Genomic DNA, 26394 nt, shown 5'->3' with positions numbered 1-26394 from the left:
AGGTGGCTGGTGGAACAAATAACCATCTGGGGAACCGGGCGCTGCTCATCTTGCCGCACTGACGGGAAGAGCACGTGCCAATCAGCGAGGCTGGGCTCTCCGAGATGCGAGGTGACAGGCACAATAGAACACCCCCCTGCCATTCCACACCACATGGCGCGGGTTAGAAACCCCAAGGGAACCTAGTTCTTCCAGAAACCAGGGAGGCCCCAATTTCTCTCACCCTTACAGAGTAAGAAAGAAAATTCAGCTCAGAACAAAAACTATGTATTGCCAAGTGCTTTTTGCAGGTTGTGCTGGGGCGTGGGGTGAAGGATACGCTCTTGTTCTCAAATATCTGTCCGTCTATTTGGGCAGGAGACGCTCTGTCCTTCTCAAAATGTGATCAATCACATCAGCACTAGGTTTGCTGAGACTGTGCCCTGTGTACCTCTCCGTCGTCATGAGGTGGCTGAGCTGGTGGAATCAGAGCCCACCTGGCTCTAGACCCCCTCTGGCAACGCCAGCTCTGTGGCCCTGGGCAGGTCACTGCATCTTGCTGGGGGTTTTCTTACCTACAAAAATACGGCAGCGGGTGAGGCACCATGGCATTGCTTATTTGTGAGAATTAAATAAATACAAAAGAATCCCTCTCTTACTCCATGCATTTGGGACCAGAGGTTGATGATAAATTCAAAAAGTTAAGGCAAGAAATCATTTTTTTTTTTAAAAAAAAGGCCTAATGAAGAATCAAGGCCTTATCTTTGAGTTTGAATCTGTAGATTGTGGGTTCTGATATACTTCTTGCACAAACCACACCCAAAATGACAAAGACGGTGCCCACCTTTAGTTTCCTTGACGTGGAATGAGAGCATGGATACCGCAGAAGCAATCTGACTTCAGAATCCTAGATTTTTTATGATCGTTCCCCAATTTTTATTGCTCCTACCTTGAATTTGCCAATTTTTTGTCAAGTCTTTCGAAAGCATTCAACTTAGTTTTCATATGAAACAATCATTCTCTTTCTTTTCACACCATCCTTTCTATCACCTTCCGTGATATTTAGTTAAATAACAAGTATAGCCGGTATCAAGGGATTTGGGAACAAACACAACTGGCTCTCAGTGAACATGAGACTCCACCAGATGAGTGGCTACGTCCCAGAGATTAGCTGCTACCTTAGCTGTATTTATAAAGCATGCGATAGGCCCATTTTACAGAGGAAATGGAAGACACCTTTTTATCCAGTGAATCAGCTACGTAGAGGTCTGTTAAAAGAGGTTTTGCTGTAATTATGAGGAAGAAGAGCTGCTACATATACTGAGTGCTTGTCCTGTAGTAGGAATGGGATTAAGTACCCTGTATGTGCTCTATGTGATTTACTATACATTATGTAGATGTGTGTGTATGGTATACTGATATGATATATATGACAGAAATGTGTGTACGTATGTGTGTGCGCATATTTTTATGTATTTATGATTCAGTCTTCATAACAACCCTCAAGATTATGTACAATCAAAGCCGAATTAGATGAGATTTTTAAGTCTTATTCACCACTGTTTATCCACTTCCTAGTATAGCGCCTGATAAATAGCCCTCGTTACACAGTTACTGAGGAAATTGAGGGAAAGAGAAAATCTATTTCCACTTTACTGATGATGAAATGGAAACCTAGAGAGTTTGTGTAATCTATTCAGTATCAATCAGCAGACATAGAACTTGGATGCAGGTATGTCCGACACAAAAATGTACATTCTTAAGAACAAATTTAGGTATATTACAATAAAATATTTTGTATAAAGCCCTAAGACATGTACTTTGGATCTCATATTGCCCTAAGAATAACCTAACAGGATAAAAATTTGGTAATATCTCCATTTTGTACAAGTACGTAGATGTTCTAGAACAGGAGTCGGTCAACTTTTTGTTTAAAGGGCCAGAGAGTAAATATTTTAGGCTATGTGGACCATACAGTTCCTGTCCCAACTCCTCAGCTCTTGTAGTACATGCACGTGGTTGTGTTCTGGGGAAACTTTATTCACATAATCAAGGGGTGGCCCTTTGGCCATAGTTAGCCTCAGCCCCATTCTAAAACAGTATGAGGAACCCAGTGGGAGTTTATGCAGTGGTGGTCGTTATCTAGGTGGCTGCAGTAGGTGCTAGAGGAAGGCTTACCTGACCAGGGATGGTTCAGTGGGGAAGTGGGGACCTTGGTAGGTGCTAGAAGGTGGAGAGGAGTGGCAAGGGCTTTCCTCATTGGAGGTGGGCTCTTGTGTGATGTTAGGAGGCAAAAGTAAGCAAGGAAAGTGGCATGTTGTTCGAGCAGATGAGCCTAGAGATTAGAGATGTAACCATGCTTCACAGGTCGTTAAAATCCCACACATAGCCATACCCCTTCTAAGCAGCCCCCTTCCCATTGCTCACTCCATAGTCATTTTAAAAATATTTATTGGCCGGGCGCGGTGGCTCACGCCTGTAATCCTAGCTCTTGGGAGGCTGAGGCGGGCGGATTGCTCAAGGTCAGGAGTTCAAAACCAGCCTGAGCAAGAGCGAGACCCCGTCTCTACTATAAATAGAAAGAAATTAATTGGCCAACTGATATATATATGTAAAAAATTGGCCGGGCATGGTGGCGCATGCCTGTAGTCCCAGCTACTCGGGAGGCTGAGGCAGAAGGATCGCTGGAGCCCAGGAGTTTGAGGTTGCTGTGAGCTAGGCTGACGCCACGGCACTCACTCTAGCCTGGGCAACAAAGCGAGACTCTGTCTCAAAAAAAAAAAAAAAAATATTTATTATATATTAGACACTGTGCGAAGAATATAATTTTCAAGAATCAGATATAGACCCTGCTGTCACAGAGTTTCCATTCTATTGGTACTCTGAACATCAAATAAACACACACATATGAATATGAATATAAATCTTGTCAAATGCCATGTAGAAAAGAAAAGAAGCTCTGGGAGAACAAACACATGTTCACTGAGGATAATTTGAACTGTAGAGAAAAGACTAAAAAAAGAAGGTGAATTTGATATTATTATAAATATTTTTTATGCCGGGCACGGTGGCTCACGCCTGTAATCCTAGCACTCTGGGAGGCCAAGGCGGGCGGATTGCTCGAGGTCAGGAGTTCAAAACCAGCCTGAGGGAGACCCCGTCTCTACTAAAAATAGAAAGAAATTAATTGACCAACTAAAAATATATATAGAAAAAATTAGCCGGGCATGGTGGTGCATGCCTGTAGTCCCAGCTACTCGGGAGGCTGAGGCAGCAGGATTGCTTGAGCCCAGGAGATTGAGGTTGCTGTGAGCTAGGCTGATGCCATGGCACTCACTCTAGCCTGGGCAACAAAGTGAGACTCTGTCTCAAAAAAATAAAAAAATAAATATTTATGTCGTGAATTTCCTTCTGGACTCTGTGTGTGTGTCTGTGTGTGTATGTGTTAGTTAGAGAGAGAGAGAGAGAGAGATATGAATGGAAATGAATGGATGAATGCTGAAATTATATGTAAAATGGTATCATATTTAGGGTTTGCTTGTCTGTTTTGGCTCCTAACACAATACTGTGAGTATTTTTTAATAATATCCTATAGTTGAAAAATAATTTTACCAGTTACCTAATGCTGGCAGTTTAGATTGTTTCCAATACTTGCCATAATAATTGTGTGACAAATAATGGCATGACTCTAAATCATGTTTTTGGTTATTCTTAGAGAAAGTTTTTAAAGGCAGGATTACTTGGTTACATGGTCTGAACAATTCAGTTGCTAGACCAGGCATCCTCAAACTACGGCCCTCGGGCCACATGCCGCCCGCCTAGCACATTTATCCGGCTCTCCTGGTGTTTTTGCCGCCGCTGCCTGTCCTGCTTAGCAGCCTGCTTCCCTGGCCCACAGTGCGCACTCTCCAACGATCTGAGGGACAGTGAACTGGCCCCCTGTTTAAAAAGTTTGAGGACCCCTGTTCTAGACAAAAGGGATTAATTGCCTGCAAAAACAGCTGTACCAAGGAATATTTTTGTAAATCACTGTGGCCCTTTTTCACCTTGCTTCTATCCATATTTTTCCTCCACCTCACATTGTACAGATTATCAGGGTGTTTAAATTTATCTCAGGGAACTTACATGGGGCGAAGATGGGGAAAATTTCATGCAGATAAAACCACTGATTTTTAATTTGATTGCCCTCGTCCCTCCCAGAGCCCCAGGTATTTTCACCCTCTCTGAGAGGAGTGGCAGTCCTAATTCTCAGCCTTTGCCAGTAAGCACATGGGTGAATAGCTCGTTCCCTGGGATCCGATTGCCCACCTTATGTTAAATAAAATTGCTTTCGTGGTTCCAGGGCATCATTTGTAGATGAGTATATGGAACCTGGTGACCCAGAAATGTTAATTTTCTGCAAACCTGTGAGTAGGTAACTACAAAGAATGATTGACCCAGTCTGACAACCTGGATGGTTGTTTAATGAGCTAGCCTCTCATGGGGTACAGATTTGACATTTTTGAAAGCTGTGCTAACTTTTTTTTTTCCTTTTTGGTTAATGCTCTGTGTGGTCGAATGCAATTTGAACCCAGGCAAATCTGAGAAAACTAGACTATAACTATCATTGACTTGAGACTACCAGACATCTCTAATTTTCTCCAAAAAATTGGCATTATTTGATATAAATGAAAAGTACAAATCGTATAAATTACCACTGGGGTTATATTGTGAGTAAGCGATTTTTAGTCCATTTTCAAAGTATATCTACTGTCTGCATTTTATCGGTCTTTGGGGATTACAGTTGAGAGTCAGTTTGAAGTTGCAATTGAGTATTTGGGGCATTTTCCCCCTCTGAAGTGTCTTGAAGTCTTTGAAGTAAGAATACTAAGCTCTGTGACGTATTTTCTTTTAATTTTAAAAATGTACGAAGTATTAAAAAATTATACAGAGTGTATATGACCTTTGTGTTCTGTACATAAAACTTAAAAGATAGTTGGATGGACAGCTGAATAGATAAATATTTGTGGTTTAGCCTCCTCGGGGACTGAAACTATTAAAGCATCTTCTAGAAACACCAGGTTTGGTGGTGATTTGGGGGTATCATATTAAAATCTACTTTTCATCCCCTTCTCCTTCTTCTTCTGTCTTGGAGGCAAGGGTAGGTGGGATGGTGTGAGAGGATATTGACTAGGTTGGCACAGATCCCTGGGGACATGCTTCCTGGAATTCATCAATGGTGTCAGTTTAAAAGTAGAAGATCTGACGAGGGGAGGAGAAGAGCTGCCCTAGAACCGTGAGCTAACAGAACAGATGAAGACAGTTCAGTGCCTTCAGCTGGCATCTCCTGCAATGACTAATTTCTACTCCTGTTTCTCATTCATCACAGTTCTGCAGGATTAGCCTGGGTGAAACTGACATGCTATGTTTTAGAAGTCAGAACTCTCTGGTCACTTCATAGGATGTAAAGGGAAAGTTTTAGGGACAGTTCCATTTGTGAACAAGGTGTGTTTCTGTGTAGGTTCTCTGAACCCTTCTGGGGTCAGAGGTCAAAACACTTGCTAAGGTCTCAGCAGGACCTGAAGAACTCTGCACACCACAGTGGAAAATGCAAAAGCCGTCTGATTATCACATTGTGCTACTGCTGCCAACACACTTACTCAGGCCCCGAGCTTCCTCAGCACAATTCGAGATGGAAATTTTCTGATCAAAATTTTTCCTATAAGTCTTAGAAGCTTGGATTTCAGCCCATTATACAAGCCAGGTTTGTGTTTTTTTTGTTGTTGTTTTTTTTTCTTTTTCCAGTTATTTGACAAGCAGGTCGCCTTTGAGTCACTCATATGGATGGCCCTGATCAAGACAGGGAGACATGCTGAAAAGGCAAAAGAAATTTTCTTATTTTTGTTTGACCCTTTAAGAAGATTCATCCATTCACAGTTTTCCCCTGTGCTTATAACCCTTTATGTTTCCTGCCTGTCCCTCTCATCTTCGAAGTGTCTCCTAACTGATCTTCAAACCATCATGGCTGGCTTGTGCCGGGTCCCCACTACCCAGGGCAGTCCTGCTTCCTTGCCTCGGTGTGTGCAGTTTCCTCTTCTGTGGAACCTATAAGGCCTGTCTCCAATCCACATTTTCTCATGAAGTTTCTCCTGAATTCCTCAAGTTCTTTAATCACCACAACAATCCTATGAGGTATAGTTTTTTTGGTTTTTTTTTTTTTTTTTGAGACAGAGTCTTGCTTTTTGTTGCCCAGGCTAGAGTGAGTGCCATGGCGTCAGCCTAGCTCACAGCTCAAACTCCTGGGCTCAAGCAATTCTGCTGCCTCAGCCTCCCGAGTAGCTGGGACTACAGGCATGCGCCACCATGCCCGGCTAATTTTTTCTATATATATTAGTTGGCCAATTAATTTCTTTCTATTTATAGTAGAGATGGGGTCTTGCTCTTGCTCAGGCTGGTTTTGAACTCCTGACCTTGAGCAATCCGCCTGCCTTAGCCTCCCAGAGTGCTAGGATTACAGGTGTGAGCCACCACGCCCGGCCGAGGTATAGGTTTTATCCTCATTTCACAAATGTGGAAACTGAGGTTCTAGTTCAGACAGCCAGCCAGAAAGACACAGCCCATATATTGTCTCCCCAATAAGACAGACACTCCTGAAGGCAGTGACCACATCTTTGCTTCTTTGGCTTACCATACAGAGTGCAGTGCAGTTCTTGGCATGCAGGTGCTCAGTAAATGGTTTTTGAACTTGACTTCAGTGTGAATGTAGATCGATAACATCTCTGTAGTTAGGACAGCAGCCAGTTCCATATTCTTTACTTGGGAGTTTAACTTTGTAGATACCTCTCTGAACATGTTGAAGCCAGGATCCCCTACTCCCACTAACATTTAAAGATACAGGGGAGATGTCAAAAGATGTGCTATGTGATTTTTGCAATCACTTGGAAATTGCACAAGCTAACTACGATTATAGTTTAATCTTTTATACGTTCATTTTTGTGTTTGTTCTTTCATTCTACCCTATAACCATTGTGTAGGTAGTTACTGAGCAACTGCAACCTCATTCATGTCATATGAGTTGGTATAGGATAAGAATATATTATTTTTGTATAATCAATAAGAAAAATATATAAAAGTTTATTAATTTTGCTATGAGGGGGAAAGATGCAAGCCCCCCCCAAAGATTGCATTTTAAAGAAAATTAAAGGTAACCACATCTATGATAAAAAGGGTATGTTTAGTATGACTCTTCTGATATAAAATTCAATATGTGTTCATAAAGTATTCCATGCAAAGGATGATGACCAAAATATGAATGATGGTTAGCTCAGGCTGATGAAATTTTAAGTAGTTTACATTATTTATGGTCATATTTTCTATAATGTGTGACAGTTTTAGATAATTATATATATTGTTCATATAATAAAAATGATAGAGTTGCCATGGTCATGAAATAGAATTCATGGAGTGTCTAGAACTAGTCTCTGGATATCAATATGGTAAATATTCACTTGAGTTCTTCCTTTTACTTCAAAAACGCATTAATAATTCTCCAAATGAAAATCAGCCTGAACCCTGGAAGAACAGCAGTAAGCGGACACTAGTGACTGTCAAATTCTGTAGCAAGCATCCCTGTCAAGGTCTCTTCCCTGAAGGTATGGGTGAGAGGGCTTTGGCAATGAGCTTGCCCCTGAGGCGCAGAGCCCCTTTGGTCCTTGTGTCTTGGCTGAAACAAGAAAGGTAAGACAATACCTCTGACCTCAGCCAATCTTTTCATAATGGCGCTGGGCATGAGTCTGGATGAGTCAGTGAAAATCAATTGCAATGATGGAAAACCCATCTAAGAAAAAATGTCCTACAGCCAGTGGATCAGAGCCAGCCCCTCTGCACATGAAAGATCTCACAGTCTGTGTTTATTGACACAGAAGGTGGTTTTAATTACCCTGAAGGAATTTCTGGCATGTTTTGCCAAAGCCAGTCTTAAAATGTTTAATCAGTGGATTAGTGACTACCAGACCTACTAGAGAGGTCTGCACATGGGGGGCAGCTGGTCAAGTGCAGTGTGTCACAACGAGGCCATCAGTGACAGGGCATCGGTACATTTTATCAGAGCAACACAGACAGGAGAATGCCACCGTCCACTCATGAGATGATCTTGGCTTTAGAAAATATGTCTGAAAGGCTTGGCTTCCTTCCTTGGTTTCACGATCTAAGCAACCTTCATGACCTCTGTTTTTGGTATGCTGGGAAAAAGGAAACTTGGTAAGATGATCTAGAGCCAGATTTTGAGTGATTAATCAAGCAATCAAATTTTTAGCCCCATAACGGGTGACTTGAAAGAATGAATATGCTCTTCGAAATACGGGCTCAAGGAAAACGTACACTTAGGATAGCATGATCTTTGCTTTTGTTTTACCTGTTTGTGTTGATCTACAAAACATTTTAAGAAAAGAGCTATACTAGGACAAGCACGATGGTGGCGTCACATCACAGAGCTATTCTAATCTGTCAGATACCTTGGGGGGAAACCAAAATCCAAGATAAATGTAAAAGTCACTAGAAAACTTGTTGCCTTGATTTTTGTCTATTTGCTTTACATTGCTTGGTTGAGTCCCTCCAATAAGATGGAAAAAGAGTCAATAGTACTAAATACCATCTTTTCTTCATCTCTCCAAGGTGAACTCCAGATGGAATTTCTCTTTTCTCCCTGCATATAAATGTCCTTCACACTACCTCCTTTCCCTGCTGTTCTAATCTACATGTAGGCTAAATTCTACTCTCCAGTGTAGACAAGCTAGACTGAATAACTTGGCACCTTGGAATTTGAAATAGGAACCCAAAAGTGTCTTTGGCAAAATATGTTGAGCCTCCCTCGTTGAGCTACTGAGAAGTGTTTATGTCTTGTTCGTTGACACAGTAGTTTGGTGATATTCCTTGTTGCTTTCACAGAGAAGTTTCTCAGGCTATTTCATACCCACATGAACTGATCTGGGAGGTTTGCCAAGCTTACAGGGAAGTAAGGCCATTTCTAATTTCTTAACTCCTCACTCTTACTCCCTTTTAACCATCAAAGCAACTGAGCAAATAGTTCCACAGATGTCTTTGTTACTGCTGATAGTTTTCCATTTCAAAGAATCCCTCTTCCTCTTACCTTTTAAACTAGTCCATCAGTAAACCAACGTGGCTAAACAGGTCGATAACTTTTAGCAGCCAAATTTTAGGTAAGGAAGGTGTTATGTAAAATAGCAACGTCATCTCACACTTGTGAAGGGGTTTTATATTTCTGCAAAGTATTTTCATGGCTCTTTAACAAACATGAAGAGTTTTACTAATTTTCATTTCCTCCATGAGAAACTGAAATCCAGTGGAGTTAATCAACTTGCCTATGATTCCATACCTAGTTTATGGTAAAGACTGAAGTCCAGAGATTCTGATTTCTAAAACAGAGCTCCACCCATTATTTTAGAATATTAGACAAATCGCCTTTCACTGAACTCCCAACTAGATAAAGTCTACAGTCTTGGAAAAAAGTGCTCATTCTTGCTGACTTTCTTTGTAAGATGTTGACCACCAACATCCTTAGCACAAGATTCTCTGGGTGGGAAAACTTGGTGTCCCTTAGACCTCTGTTTGTTGGGCTTGGCTATGGGATATGTCTCATTTTTAAGATTATTTATTGTTACTCTTGCCAAATGGAAGGGCCTCTGGGGCCATGTTCCTGGTACAGGCTTTAAAGACCCAGGATTTGGTGATTATAAAGATGTGAAGAAGCCAGTCTACTTATTTCTATTTTATGACTATATACTGCACCCAAATATCTAACCACAAATATCTTCCATTTGGAACAAGTAAGAACATAGATAAGAAAGACAATGGATTGATCTCACTAATGCCATTCTTATCCCTGGAAACATCATGTAAGGGCATAGAAACTACATTTACTGAGTGTTTTCATGTACCGTGTGTATCTTTTGTCTCATTTCCATTTAATTATGTGAGCAGTGAAATCTTTAATAAGAAGATGCACTTATTACTTAAATGCTCTAACTGTAGTTGCCCATATGTAAAATTGGGACATTAACAGTAACTGTCTTCCATGGCTGTTAGGAGGAGTGAGTGAGACAATAGCTGTACAGTGGCAGTTCAGTCCCTGACATAGATTAAACATTCGATAAATGGTTGTTCAGTTGTTTTTAGTGTTTCTAGAAGACTTAAGTGGTCAAAAATGTTATTTACACTAGACTATATATACTTTCTATCCTCCAAAGCCTAGGGTTCAGGATATGAAAAAATATACCTAAGTGGTTAAAAACACAGACTCTGGAGATGCCTAGGTTTGTGTCCTGGCTCCACCACTTGCTGGTCCTTGGGCTAGTTACTGGACTAATAACTAATATTAATAATATTAAGTATCAATCAATATTATCTTATATAATATTAATTAGTAATTAATAATATTAATAACTAATAACTGGAAAATGAGAATAACAGTGCTTAACCTCATAAGGTTATTGTATTAAATATGACGGTGCATGCAGTATGCTCGGGACAACCCCAGGTACATAGTACATAGTAACTGCTGAATAATGTTAGGCTGCATTTTCATTAATATTAGTACAATTATCTGTACATCTTAAAATATCGCATTGAAAGACAGTTGTTTCAATTATAAGACAGAGGGTAGATGAGTTAAAATTTCAACCTTAATCTTGGATCCAGTATCAGTATTGGCTGGTGGTGATTTGAGCCCCTTTAAGTAATAATTTCTTGTGTTGGAAATTTTGTAATCTTTCTATTTAGTATTTCTTCTTCTATTGCCTTCTTCATAGCTTCTCATAGAGTATAAAGTCATGAACATTTCTGGAGAAAAGAGCCATTTCCAATCAGTGAGATGATGCCCTGCCCCTGTGTCTGAATAGTTCCAACTGCATAAAAGTTGTTCTACACCAGAGCAGTCTCTGGATTTCACCCATTGCTCCTAGCCCTACACTATAAAGCCTTACCCAAAACACTCCGTACCCTGCCCACATGACCCCTCTGTAGCCATGTGAAGACACCTCCCCTGACCACTGCAGCCTCCCCCTAACTCCCCAAATGCCATACAGCAGTTTTCAAACTTTGCTGTGATTAGAATCATCTGAAGTGTTTGTTAAGCCTACAAACCTCCAGGCTCCACCCCTAAGAATTTCAGGTATAATAATAGGTCTGCGAGGGGGCCTGAGAGTTTGATTTTTCAGTTTCCCAGGTAATGTTGCTGCTGGTCGGAGAGCAACACTTGGAGAACCGTTGCTCAGGTCTCCAAAAGCAGACGGCATCTGCTTCTGGTGGAGGGGCCGAAGCACAGGGACAGGTTTCGTACTGTTGATTGTGTCACCTTGTTAGCCTGGATTTTGACAAGCCAGCTTCAACCTCGGCCAAGCAGGCTGCGGGGGGGATCAGGGCGGTGTGTACACGCGGCTGTATGTTACCGCAAGTTGAAGCATCACCACCTCCTGGAGTCTGGATCTGAACCCCGTGTTTGTCACAGGAGCCAAGGGAGAAGCCAAGAGAGAGAATAGTGGCACAATAATGAAGCATGAATTATCCAGATGAAAGCACCTATGGAAATAAAGGTATTAGTATTATTTTACCTACTATTCTAGATAAAATAGCAATATGGAAGCGTTGACTAGTTCCAATTGCTTAAAAGTTGTTCTTGGAACCCAAAGAAATCCACATTTTTTTTAAAAAAGAGGTATTGTACATATCAAGCATAGTTTGACTTACTGTTTGAAAAACTAAGAACACATGTTGACCAAATGTACACAGGGGTGATGAATTATGACTGATTATAAAATTACCAGGAGGGAGTGTTGGCTAGACAAGTGTAGAGCTTGCTTTATTGATGCTAGAGAGTGTGTCTAATAGGCTAGTGAACAAGACAGATACCTTAACTGCTCGAACCAAGAAAAAGAGCTTTGAGTTGGGAGGCAAAGAAAGAGAGAATATGAGCATCTTACTTTGCATATAATAAAGAAATTCTCACTAGATGGGTAATTTCCAATGCACAAGTAGATCTAGAAATCGCTGTGTAGGAAAAACAACTTCTCACCTGTGTCAAATATTCTAAAGCCCTTTCCTTTATAACTCCTAAGTAGTTCCATTTGATTTGGATGAGGTAGCGTGGAGACTCCTGCTAGTTTTTTCTGTTCATTTCTTGAACCAGAGTGTGCTGAGGCTATTTAGCTTTACAGCTCCATAGTTGACTATATTTTTGGGTCCTAGAAAGTAAGATTTAGTACAAAAGAACTGTATTTTAATTTAAGAAGAAGAATGATCAGAGTTTCTCCCTTGAGGTGCAATTTGTAACAGATAGATATGAACTCGGAGACAGATCAAAGAGGAAGATGTTCCGAAGAGATCTCCCTTTAATAAAAGGAATGAGGAAAGAAATGGTTCCAAATAAATATTTATCATTTAAGGCTAATAAAATTTAAAAGGTAGTCAAAGATCAAAAGGGGAATAAAACAAAGAGTAAGTGTGTGTGTGTGTGTGTGTGTGTGTACATATATATGGTTGTGTATGTTCTGCATCAGCCTCTGGATAAAGATGTGTAAGGCATTGGTGTCCCAAGGGAACTATGCAATCTTAGCAATATACACTGATATAGTTGCCATACAGGTGGTATTTGTTAATGTTTTTTAAAACATAACAGCGGGGTTTGTTTTTAAATAATATCTTGGGGTGTTTTGATACGAGGTGGTATTCAGCTCTTCCTTTGCTATAGAAAATTTATATTTTGCTGCCTGGCCTATTTTAGTAACAGGTTTATAGCTATTGTGATTTCAGTGTACCTTTTCCATTCCTACCCATCAAGTAACATTTTCAGTGCATACCAATCTAATATTGACTGAGGGTTTGAGCTTTAGTTGGTTTTCCCTTGACGATGCTACCTCATCTGAACTTCAGTGAGATGGAACCGGGGTAGACTTTGAATGGATTTCCCAGGAGCTTCCGACCCTTATGCCCCCTAGGCCTCCTTCAGGAGGGAGGGAGAGAGGAAGAAGTGAAGTATTTTGTTGTTTGCTCATATTTTTCTGACCTGTTGTTATGTCAGACTCAAGATTTCCAAAAGTGCAAAAACTGCAAGTGAGAAAGAGTTCAGAATTTTAAGAGCGTGTTGCGAGGAAGAATAGCAAGGACAAATACCTGCTTTTCACTGTTCCCTTTCAAATCCAAATGTTTCTGAGAAATCCTTTCAAAGTATGAAGACAGTGCTGTTTTCAAAATTATGCAGGCGCCCTCAAACTACGGCCCGGCCCGCGGGCCACATGCAGGCCGCCCAGAACATTTATCCAGCCCTCGGGGTGTTTTTGCCCCTGCTGCGTGTTCTGCTTAGCAGCTGACTGGGCCCTGGCCACAGTGCGCACACTCCAACTGTCTGAGGGTCAGTCAATTGGCCCCTGTTTAAAAAGTTTGAGGTCTCCTATTCTAAGGCTTGGTAACTATATAAAGAGTATTGCACATAGCTTAGTGAATAAGTGTGAGATATGAAAGGGATGAGTGTGTGCACGTGGGTGGCATGTAAGAGCCTCTTCAAGGTGTCGTTTTCACAAATCTAGTTACTTTCTTCAAAAGTGGAATCCATTAGAATTTGGTTAAGATTGCCTTGAAGAAAAGAGGTGGTCATGAGGCACAAACATGCAGTTAGATAGAAGGTCTGAGTTCTATGATCCATAGTTAGCAACAACGTGTATGTCATTATAAACAGAAGCGAGAACTTGAAATGTTCCCAACACATAGAAATGATAAATATTCAAGATGAAGGACACCCCAAATATTGTGACTTGATCATTATACATTCTATGCATGTAGCCAAATATCAACTTTTATCCCCATCAGTATATATATATATAAAATATTATGTATCAATGATTAAATTGCTTAGAATTCTTGACATGACATTAAGATTATTTAATAATAATATTAGACATGAAGCCACATGTGGCTATCTCTGATTTCCCAAAATATGCCCCAGTGAGAAATAGCAGTTTACTGTGCGGCAGCAGATTGGTATAGAAAGAGTCTGGCGTCTATCCTTTCACTTACGAAGCATTTATTGAGCACTCACTATGTGTCTGGCGCTGTACTCGGCACTGGGCATGCACAGCTGTGGCACACAGTCCTGATCTGTTCTGCCAATGAACCCATGGTCTGGTGGAGGACACAGGACAACAGGCAGTTATAATGTAGGATGAGAAGTTCTGCGATGGGGAAGTACCAGGCACTGTGAAAACACACAAGAAAGGCTCAGAGGAGAGCTCCTGAAAGAGGAGATGGCTAAGCCGAGGATGAAGAGGAGGGATTCAGGTGAAAGGAAGAAGAATGAAAAATGTTCCAGGCAGGGAGAATGGTACGGTCATAAGATAACGAGTTAGTCCTACATCAGTGATTTAGTAGTTGGGTGGTGGCTTCAAGAAAGTCTTAGATATTTAGTTTCCTTAGATTTCTGTGGGAGATGGAGTCTGGTACTGCTGGTAGGGACAGAAATAAACAACAACAGTTAATATTTATCGAGCACTTATTTTGTGCCACATAGTGTACTAAGCATTTTACATATATTAATTACCTATTAGGGTTTTGCAATCACCTTATGAGGTTGGTACCCTTATTATCTGTTTTAGAGATGAGAAAACTGAAACTTAGAAAGGTTAAATAAGTTGCTCAAGATCACTCAACTATTAGCAGAACAGCCAGGATTTGAAAACAGACAAGTTTAACTCAGAACCTGCATTTTTCACCATTACTATAATCTTTTTCATAAAGCTGATCGAAAGATTAGCAGGATATAAAGATTATTTGAAAGCTTTTAAGCTGCATTGAACTCTATACTGTCATTGTGATGAACTCTATACTGTCATTGTGATGTTAAACTGAGGTGTGACTCATGCATTTGGTAGCTAGCCCAGAATACAAAGTAAAGATGGTTGCATGATATATGGACTGCCCTTACTTGCCTTGTTAGCAACTCCTTGAATTCCATGGCCTCAACATGTTAGTAGTCAAAAGTGGCATTCCCTGGAGAACATTTTTTAAGCAACAGAATATTAGATGAGATGAACCATGGATTTGCTTCCAAATGGCAATTGCTGTGTTAGAAAGTCCTCAAACATTCCTGCGATCGTTAATCTCTGTTAATCGCCACATGCCCCTCTGTGACTACACGACACTAGATGGAATGGAGACTTGGCAATTACCCAGTTGTTTTCGAGAACCTTGCCTCCTAATGTGGGTAATCCAAAGCCCCAATAGCACTTTTTAAAATTCTAGATTACCCAGTTGACCCGTGTATACATATTCTCTACTCTGCCTCTACTTTCTTGCCAAATAGACTCCTCTTTTCCTGGCATTTCTACTAATGTATTTCTGATAATCCCCTATGTGCTCCCTGCACCTATCTGGACTCTGATCAGCCACTGCATTGTGAACTTGGGATCGTCTGTAGTAGTATCACATAGCCAGGTCTCTGTTGCTGGCCAACGCATTAGCAGGCATCGGGAATTATTGAGTGTTTGAAGAGAGGCAGTTGCACAATCTTTAGGCACAAAGAGCATGTCTCCACTACACAGGGAGAGACTGTTTCTACAGTAGGCAGAACAATAGTGAACCAAAATAATGAGTTCTTCTGCATCATAGTTCAATTCCAGAGGCTAATTGTTAATTTGTTTAAGTCCCGCTTGAGGCCTGATAAGGCAGCTTTCCGTCTGGAAGCTTGATTGAGCTCCTGTGAAAGGCAAGACTGTAATTCAGATATACTAGTGAAATGCAAACAGTTTTGTGTATTAATGGTCACTAATGACCTGTAATCAAGCTATGATTGGTGAGGCTAAAAACAAAGACACAATTAGTTTATTTGTTCAGGAGTGTAAGCAGAGGAATTTATCAATCTGCAGATTGTTCTTCTCCGCCGGAGACAGGAGGCCGAAGCATTAGTCTTGAGCTGTGGCACTTTGGGGCTGTGCTGTCAGTTCCTGAGATTCTCCTGGCTTCTCTCTAAAGCCTGAAGCTTTAGTCAAAAGAGGGTGAAGAGGGAGGGTACTGTTCTTGTTGCCCTTTCTCTGTGGCTTTTCCTCTTCATAAACGAGTCGCTTCAATTTTAATTTTTCTCTTCCAGCTCCACTCTGGTCTCATGCTTCAACTGGCTTATTTTCTCAAAGCATCACCATTCAGTCAGAAAACATGTAATTAATTAATTACATGTAATTAATACATTAATACATGATTTATAGTCTATTAATACATGTAATCAAGGATCAGTTGTGCTCCAAACACTATCCTCAAGGTTTATAATTGTTATCAAGAAAGTCATGATTCAATTTGCAAAATTTACAACCTCTCCATAGGTATCTTAAGGTTTTCGTGCCTCTAACTACTCTTTGTTCTACTTATCGCTAAAACCAAGTGAAAAATCTCTTGGCAGAAGACAGGTGTTCTGTTGAGATATGCATCCTAGAGAGCAAGGCACTTTGATCTTTTGGGGTGCATCAAAACTGTCAAGAAATTTTGAGGGATTATAGTGACTCCCTAGAAAAGCTATACCTTGTGCTTCACCTACTCATGTATTCATTCTCTTAAATAAATTTAAATTCTTATGGGAAACTATGATGTTAAAACATAAAATCTTTTATTCCTTCATCAAGTAAAAAGACTGTGATCTACTTGGTACCTTGGTGCTATAATGATGCAGGTTATCCAAGTGAGGCATTTGACTCACTTAAAACTATTATAAACAATAAGAATGATCTCACTTACATAGCATATGCTTTTTTCCCCTTGTTATCACTAATAATAATTGGCAATATTTTATTTGCTTGTTAGTGTGTTGGCCTTGCCCACTGCTTGAAGGTAAACACATTGCCTCTCTTGCCTAGTTTGTATCACAGGCTCTAAAACAGTGCCCAGAATGTAATAAACACGCTGGGTAGATATTTGTTGAATGTTGAATGAAACCTGAGCCCAGTGGTTAGAGCTTGGAAACCAATAGTAGCACTCAGAATATTGTGAAATAAAGCAAAATGACTTGACAACAAACTGATCTTAAAGGGTTGGACTAGTAGATGATCAGCGCCATAGTTGATTTCTTCTGAATGGGATTGTTTTTTTCATGTCCCCATATGTCCACTTCCCTGTAATATTCATTTGAATGCATTATTGGCCCACATGATAATAAAGGACCTCATGTTTATTTGGAAACTACCAAAGCCTAGCTGTGATATTTCTTCTACTTATCCTTAGGGTGACCAATCACATTTCTTATGTGAAATGACATGTTCTTCAGAATCCAAAGGGGGACTTTAGTGTTCAGGAAGGTTTTGACAATAGGATGGATGGGCGGTGTGGTCATTTTTCATTCGTTTATTTCATAGATATTTATTGGGCACTTCTTATGTGACAGGCACGGGACCAAGTGCCAGGAACATGGAGTGATAAGGCCCCCCTGGTTGAACGTATTAAAGAATAATAAAGGTAAATGTACAATTGTAGCTGTGACAAGCACTCTCAAGGAATTGTTAGTGATGCTCTGAGAGTGTATAATAAGAGGATTACTGGACCCAGACAGGGAAGCCTTCCTGATGTAAGAATAATGACTAAATCCTGAAGCCATAATAGGAGTTAGCTATGTTGAAGGGGACAAGGGAGGATGACCTAGACAGAGGAACCGCAGGTACAAGGGCCCTGTCATAGCAGTAGTAGAGCAAGAAGGTGTCAGGGGAAGTGAAAGGTGGCCAGGGTGGACATTAGACAGAAGCCACTTCTTACAGAGCCTTGAAAAGGTATATGAGCTCCGTTTGCTTTTTATCCTAGGAGTAAAGGGAAACTGTTAGAATGTTTAAATGTGGGGAAAAAGGGAGGGCAGTGACCAAGTTTGTTTTTCTAAAGATATCATTCTGGCTGCAGTGCAAAGAATAGATTGGAAAAGGTCTAGAATAGATTTGAAGAGACAAGTGATTTATGCATATGAAACTGACACAAAATGTGCATAATCTATGCCCATGCGAAGCAGTCCCCGTATAAAGCACGTACCCTTGCGAGAGATTCAAGATGTGTTCCTCTGCAGTGTAACATAGACCTCTTCAGGCTTCCTCTGTGTCACGCACACACGCATGCCCCAAGACATAGATTAGCATCGTTAATGCAGAGTGTGGAAGAGAGCCCAGTTCCGCTTCCAGCTGATGCGTCACTTTAGCACCTTTCCCTTTGTACTTTACCCTCAGCCTTCAAAAGCTGTTCTCGGGTCTTATTTTCCTTCCTAGAAGTGTGAGATTGGTTTTTCTGCTGTGCTATTAGAGTGATCCTCCACTCAGTCTAATCTGCCATGGCTTTGTGCCTGTTTGTCACGAACTTCGAGAATGTATTAAGACATAATGCAGAGTCGAAGCTCTATTTTGACAATGATTATGCCTATTATCTATTTTAATAAATGTAAATTGCGGCGGAGAAACAAACCATTTTATGCCACTTGAATCCTTTTCAGGGAAGCCTCAATCCTTTTCGCGTGGCTTAGATGTATTACTGTCATTTTCCCTTCACTGAGTTGAATAAAAACACTTAAATCAGACCTTTGTTAGTGTACCCTCTTGTACTGTTGCCCTAATAAATTGTTGTGATTTTAGTCGTTGAAATGCATATTTTATAACATTTGCAAATTTATCTGTAGTCTTTTCCAGAATTTGGATGATGGGGTAAAATCAATAGCAAGTCCACACACGTGTTACGTGTGCCAAGCACTATACTTGGGATTTATCAGTGACTGAGGCACTAATTCTGCCTCTAAGAAGCTTATAGTCATTTCTCACTATTGGGGCGGGAACTTGTTGATAAGCAAAGGGAGGAAGAAGTTAAAATGCTCCTCGCAGTAATGAATTAGAGTTGGAGACATCAGCAAGAATTCATGGTTAACTTTATGTAGATACAGATGATCCCATATGGAAATATTTCTGTGGATATATACAGGTTTGCATATACACATATATTTCTTTGTCGGCTGAAAAGGGACTAAAAGAAATGACACCCCAGTAGCAACTAGCAGCCAGATCTTGATTTCTAAAATTATTGCATAAAAGGAACCTTGAAGAAACATCTGGTGCTACTACTAGGGAAGGAAATACATGAGTCTGGAGCCTCTTATAGAGCTAGAAAGTAAGGGATTACTAAAAAAAGAAAAAGAAACAAAAAACTTACATTGATGGAGGTATGTCAAAGGGACATGAGAACCAACTGAAAGAGTCCCCAATGGCCAAAGTGGAACAATTTGAACAATAAAATAAAGTGGTATTGGACTATACCCACAGTATAGTCCAATTGAATCAATACTAATATAAGTAAATGATTGAATACATTAATAAATGGGAAAGGAGAAAATCTCCCATGCAGAAGAACTCTGAATACATTATGCAGATAGCATGCCCTCAAGGAGAATAGCAAATGGTCATAGCTCTCTGCACTCTCAGCATAGGCTGTAAATAATGACTTCTTTCTAAAAAGTACAGAGTACGGTATGGCAAGGGGAGTAACTTCACAGTGAACTAACCTGACAAACACTGCTTCAAACAGGTGATCAAGGTCAACACGAGCATAAGTCATGTTGAGAGTAGGTCCCCTTGATTGATATGATGTAATGAAAATGACATTTTCCCTCTGTGGCCTTCAATCATAACAAAACCATTAGACAAATTCCAATAGAGAGGCATCCTACCATATACCAGAATGGGCTTCCTTAAAACTCTCAAGATCATCAAAAGGAAGGAAAGTCTGAGAAACTGCCACAGCCAAGAGGAGCCTAAGGAGACGTGACAACTAAACATGGAATATATTATCCCAGATGGGCTCCTAGAATAGAAAAGGACATTAGAAAACTAAGGAAATACGAATAAACGATTATATTGGGTTAACAATAACATACCAGTATTGGCTCATTAACCATGGGACTATACCACACTAACATAAGATGCTCACACTAGGAAAACTCTGCAAGAAGTATGTAAGAGCTCTCTGTACTGTCTGCTCAATTTTTCTGTCAATCTAAAACTATTTTTAAAGATAAAAATCTATTAATAAGGTAAAAGAAAATCTAAAGACTAAGTAGCTTACAGTGCGTAGGCAGTTGTCATACAGGTATCATGACAGAAGTCAGTACAAGAGTTATTGGGAGAAAGATAATGGAGCATCTCACTGGTCTTTTAAATCTCGATGTGTCCACTTTGGGCAGGTCACTTTGCTAAGTTTCTCTTTCCTCGTGTCCAAAATGGCGTTCATACCCGCCACAAGTCAGTGTAGGCTGTGAAGTGGAACCACAGGAGCTCAAACGCAAAGCCCCGGCTGTGGAGGTGGGTAGTTTACTAACTCCATGTGGGCCTCAGTTTCCCATCAGTAAATAGGACAATAATAGCACCTACTTCAGGGAGTTGTCCTGAGGATAATATATGTGAAGCGCTTAAATGGGAGCTTCAGCTGTTCCTGTCTTCTCGTGGCTTTGCGGTGAGGATTCAATGGGAGAATCATGGAGAGGGGGTGGCGCATATATAGGCTGAGGCGTGTGGCTGTGTTACATACCCGCCACTGATAGAGCAAAGGCCCGTGGTGGCAAGAAAAAGGTTCCCGGAGGCCAAAAGACGCCTTCCCTTTGAATCTCATGTACCAGACACAGGGCTTCTCTAACTCACTGTAGGCTAAAGGGAAAAATTCAATAAGGTGAAAATTGGAAGAAAGTTTGTTTTGCATACCTCCCAAGGTTATCAATGAGAGAAAGATGGAATAAGGTAGTGAAAGTTCTGGAAAGACAATATTATGATCTACAGGTGCAAAGTACAGGAAAGGAAAGGAAAGGAAAGGAAAGGAAAGGAAAGGAAAGGAAAGGAAAGGAAAGGAAAGGAAAGGAAAGGAAAGGAAAGGAAAGGAAAGGAAAGGAAAGGAAAGGAAAGGAAAGGAAAAAGGAAAGACAAGAAAAGAAAAAAGGAAAGAAAAGGAAAAGCAATGTAAAGTGCTTTGTTGGGCTGCTCTTTGGAAAGAAATCGAGTATTTTCAGTGTTCAGGGTACTTTCTGAATGGAATCTCAAATTTCCTTCTAAAAATTAAGTTGTGCAGAGCAGAGCTAGGCATGTAGGTCTTCGGCCCTGTACGTGGTTTCTGGTTTTCTAGGTAAATCGTTGACTGTTTCTGACATGAAGGCTCGCAGATGGACAATGACATCTTTCTGGGGGTCCTGCCATCGGTTTGTGTGTGTGGAGAAAAGATCCCAGGGGGCTGGGAGAGAAGGCGACCTTTTATTTGCCTGGCATTTTGGAATATTTCTATATAGTTTTGAAATCATTATCTCATGGTCTTGATAACTCTGTAAGATAGACGAAGCAAGGAGGACCATTCCAAAATTATAGAAGAATAAACTTAGGGTTTTAGAAATGAAGGGTTAGTTTGTGGCCAAAATAGACAATGAGATTACATCTTCTAACTTATACTTTTTTTTTTCTTGAGTGAGAGAACACCAGTGACTTTTCTGATCCTATATTAATCTGTTACAAGTCCCGTTTTTTTTTTTTTTTTTTTTTTTTTAGACAGGCTCTTACTCTTTAGCTGGGACTACAGGTGCGCAACTCCACACCGGACTAATTTTTCTATTTTTTGTAGAGACAGGGTCTTGCTCTTGCTCAGGCTGGTCTCAAACTCCTGTCCTCAAGTGATTCTCCCACCTTGGCCTCCCAAAGGGCTAGGATTACAGGCGTGAGCCAACATGCCCAGCCACAAGTCCCTTTTTTTAGGAATGTATCAAATAAAGTCTGTGCTCATTGGGGATACATTTCCCTTGGGACTAATTAAAACCTAATCTCCTGTACTCTATCACTCTAGGGGAAAGGGAGGGTGGGGCTGTTTTTAAATTATCCTTTACTGATAAAGCAATTTGATTGTAAGCTCCAAAGTAACTGGGTTTATGTACTTCCTATATAGAGCTCAGTAGAGTACATAGTATCATTAGATAACAAAAGATGATGGAATCAAGATCTAAGTTGATCATCATTCATGGAGCCTGATACTGCTGATTTTTAAGCATTGGAACAGAAAAAGATCTGCATTTAAAAATTATTTTAATATAATTTACTAATTGAGAGCATAGGATCCAAATCTTCTAAGAGTTAGTAGTTGTTGTTATTAGCAGATAAGACACATGGAAATTTTTTTTTAAGTGTGTCTTTTTTTTTTCTTTTTCCTTGAATTATGGTTGGAGTGTAGTTATTTGGGAATGGTATAAAGAGAAAATTGACCCAGGTAGATTTAGAATACAGGTTCTTAAACTTTCAGGCAGGGAGTGTGGGGGTAGGGGGAATCGTGGAACCCTTTCAAAATTTGATGAAAGCTGGGTCTCCTGTCCACAGAGGGAAAAAAATGCTGAGAAAGCCATAAACATACAATAGGCCATATAATTTTAGAGAAATCATAAATTCCCATGAAGTTCATCTCTCAATGGCTGATTAAGCACTTCAGATTGAAGAAGGTTGGGGCGAACAAATGTGCAGAACTTAACCGAAGTTAAATGTGCAACACTTTTAGGGGAGGGAGGATGTTGTACTCCATGCCAAGATTGGAGTGTGTTGGTTCTGATATGGCCAGGGAGTATGGGTGAAGCCCTGTCTCAGAGAACTCAACTCTGAAGCTTGCGCAGTCCCAATATTAACACAACTTAGAATTTTAAAAGCTTTCTGACATCAGCCCTCTTTATTACTATCCTGATCTGACCCCATTTCTGGGTAATAACAAGAGCAGCAGCAGCTGCCTGAGTTGTGATTACCTTTTGTCCAAAGGGCAGTTTGAGAGGTAGCAATGGGGGACTTTCACAATCAGAAAATGCATATAGTGCATTTATTCTGAGCTTTGCTTTCTCTTTCTCTCTCTTTATTTCTTTCTCTTTTCTCTTTTTCTTTCCTTTTTTCTTCTGTGTGTATGGGGCAGGGGCAGAGCTAGTTGGACGGAACAGCTCCTTTAAAAACTCCACAGTGATATAAAAACCAATTATCTTTTGCCCAAGAGTAGTTAATGCTGCCTTTTGGAGGAGATGGAACCCAGGTAAAATTTGCGCTAGTAAATAATGAAAGAATTGAGAGAGAACTATTTATGTTCAGAAAGGAAAGGCATTATTGCTGCTGGCTTCTGCTTTGAGTTCTGGTTCATTCGATCTGTATGCACAGAGGGAATAGAAGACATTGAATAGTCTTCAAAACTCTCAGCTCAGATCCCATTTTTTCCCCAGAAACTTCCTTGACTGTGTGTTGTTTCTTCTGGGTCCCTACGTTATAGACTGTAGTTCATAATTTAATACTTATAATGCAGCATATTGACCACTATTGTTTAGTTCAAGTTTGTCTTGTTTCTTCTCCTGGTTTGGCCTCCCTAAGGGCAGACATTGTATCTTCTCCACTAAAGAGTGAGTTCTAGCAGATCAGGGATACATTTGTTTCTTTTATTATACTAATCCCATAACAATGTCTACACATTACAGGCAATGAATAGATTATTTTGAATGAGCAGTTCTGATATTTCAGCATCCTTAATAGCTCTGATTTCCATGCTACATATACCATACTTGCTGGCTGGTAATTGAAAAGAAAATCAGTTTGTTTTTGTTTTGCATAAAAACAAACTGGAGTCAAAATGGAACTCTTTGAAAGGGGTGTAGTATCTGAGACTGATTTTTGAAGTCTGACTGTAATGACTGATGGACCCCCAAAACACTTAGGGTATTCTAGGGGTGTCTAGATTTATGGAACTGTTGGTTTTATTTTTAGTTATATACAATAGCTGTGATTTTAAATCACAAATTGACTCAAAGGAGAGATCCATTTAGTTATTCTGAAGACAAGGAAAAGAAATTAAGATTTATTAAGCAACTACTATTAATATATTCCTGGCAATGGGCTTTGTAATTTTACATGTTGACTCATTTAATTATCATAAGAGCTCCCCTGCAAGTAGTAATGCATTTTTTTCTTTTAGATGTAAAAACAGATTCTGAGAGGTAACTAACTTATATGGACTTTAAGCTCTATGAGGACAAAGTGCTTGGCACAGTGCTTGTTAAGTATATCCAAGGGTACTCAATCAAGCAGCAACTGAGTAAGCCTGAGTTTGAACCTAGTGCTGTTGGTACTTGAAGCCCATCCTCTTTTCACTGTTGCCTCTCTAAATAGAAACTCTTGTAGGAAAAAAAAAAAATCAACATTAACTTTTCATTTTGGCTCTTTACTCTTTTAGCTCAGCTATACAAGACTCCAGATTTCAACATTTGGCCCCAAACATCATTTTCCTCTGTTTGTGCTATTTGCCCAGAGATGATGTTAAAGATAAACTTGCCTTCCTGGCAGCAACTCAGAACAGTTGTGTTAGAACACGTTCTTCCTGATACCCCAAGGAAATAAAAATAAATGTTTGGAAAGAAGGGTGAATAAAAGAACAGAAATGGTGACACTATTCGCATTCTATTCTCTGCCCACCCCCACACAGAAGGCGAGGGTGTGGGGTAGCGGCTGTCCAAACATAGCCAAGAAGTCAGCAAGTTAGAACTTTATCATGCTTTTATCATTCCAGTTTGCAGACTTGTTTTTAACATAAGCTTGGCTCTCCAAGTTGCTGACGATTATCTATGTGGTCAGCAGATTTAATAAGTCTGTTTTTTAAAGTAAAAATAAGAACATATTAAATTTTATAAGGACAGCCTCTGGTTCTTATACTGACACAAATACAAGATTTTTTATATTTTAGAAATTGCATATACATTTTAGGAATCAATTTGAATGCATGCTTTTTATGTTTTTACTTGAGTGTTGCATAAGCAATGTTTGCTTTTCTGCCCCCCCCCCCCCGAATCAAACAGAGTAGGCATGTGATATCTGAATGAAGAAGAGTATTCAGTGGGGCACAATTAGAACCTGCTCCTAACTCATTGCAAGTTAGAGGGAGGCAGGCTGGAGATCAGTACGTTGGACGAATGTTCTGGTGTCTGTCCTATCAAAGAGTGGAAGGGACTGTCTTGGTAAATGGTCTTTTCACAGGTAGCAGGGACAGTCACTTTTCAGAACTGTTAGAGAGGATGTAGTGGGGGAGATTGGGCTAAACCTCTAATGCTCCTTCCTACTAGTTTCCCTGCTTCTCACTTTCCCAAATTCTCTTTGCCCTGGGAAGCTTGTATTTTGTTTCTTTCTTATTTCAAGTAACCCCCATCAGGAGAGACAGAATGGAACTTCCAGGGGTAATATATAAGGAACTGTTTGAGATGTGTTAGACATGTTAGTATTTATTAATCATAAATATGTCAGCATATTGCTTTCTGGGCTCTGTGCTGTGACTCACCATTGTGTCTGGTCTATTGTCATCCCTCCTTGTTGGTTCTCCCTCCTGTTCTGTACAGCTGCCCCTTCCCCTCTCCCGTCTTTCTAAGTCCATGACCTTGGGAAATCATTTAATCCACCCTATGCTTTACCCTCTTCTCTTATAAAATGGTGATGTTAGTGGCTCCTTGCAAATTCATTACAGGTTAAGTATTAGAGACAATATATGCAAAATACCAACACAGGGTCCGGCAAGTGGTCAGGGACTACTTTTTCCCCCCTTTATTTCTTCATTCAACAGATAAAGACCTTTTAATACCCTAGGACAGGTGCATGTGAGGCTCGCCATTAGGAATACGAACCCAGAGCCTACTCACCAGATCATAAAACAGTACAAGAAGAAATACACTTCAGTGTGGGGCATGGTGCTAGGGAGCAAACGTCTCCTGGAAATCAACTCAGATGTAGTCATCCCTCATAAATGAGCTTCCCGGATAACCACTCTCCTCCACCTTCCTCAACTTTAGGAGCAATTGTTTCCTCCTTTGAACTTACTAGAATTGTGCAGTTCAAGAAGGCGGCCACCCCTATGGCTGTTACACATTGGGAAGTGCAGCTGTTTCATTTGAGGTGTGCTGGAGGCATAAAGCATACTCCAGAATTCAAAGACTTAATACAAAAAAGGAATGTAAAATAGCTCATTAATAATGTTTTAACATTGATTACATATAGAAATGATATTTTAGCCACATTAGGTTAAAGAAAATATCTACAGTTAAAATTAATTTCACCTGTTTCTTTTTACTTTTTAATGTGGCTGCTGAACATTTTAAATCACATATGTGGTTTGCATTTCATTCCTGTTGAACAGTGTGGTCCTGGTACTTCACTGTGCCACTTTAGAGCCTCACCAGTTGTCCCACCCCTCCATGTGACTTTCTAATATACTATACAGCTACATCCTGATAAACCCATGGTAAGTTGAAAATATCATAAGTCAAAAACGCATTTAGTACCCTTAACCTACTATATATCACAGCTTAGCACAGCCTACCTTAAATATGCTCAGAACAGTTGAGCCCACAGT

General features: G+C 40.1%; 1 protein-coding gene across 14 annotated transcripts in view; it reads left to right on the top strand.

Moving 5' to 3' along the window:
• PPP2R2B (protein phosphatase 2 regulatory subunit Bbeta) overlaps positions 1 to 26394 on the top strand; it is a 400010-nt gene that overhangs the window by 153904 nt on the left and 219712 nt on the right. For 4 of the 14 annotated variants that reach the window (XM_075996180.1, XM_075996182.1, XM_075996181.1 and 1 more), the window contains exon 2: positions 11483 to 11567. The exons of 9 other annotated variants lie outside the window; for them this stretch is intronic. In XM_075996180.1, the coding sequence (XP_075852295.1) occupies positions 11531 to 11567 (37 nt within the window). In that variant the 5' untranslated portion in view covers positions 11483 to 11530. Of the gene's footprint in view, positions 1 to 11482; positions 11568 to 26394 lie in introns of those variants that run through there. One more of the 14 variants, XM_075996188.1, reaches the window with a different exon arrangement.

Source organism: Microcebus murinus, chromosome 21 (assembly GCF_040939455.1).
Source record: "Microcebus murinus isolate Inina chromosome 21, M.murinus_Inina_mat1.0, whole genome shotgun sequence".
Taxonomy (NCBI): domain Eukaryota; kingdom Metazoa; phylum Chordata; class Mammalia; order Primates; family Cheirogaleidae; genus Microcebus; species Microcebus murinus.
The sequence above is the reverse complement of the archived record's forward strand: the minus strand, read 5'-3'. Positions and strand labels throughout refer to the sequence as shown.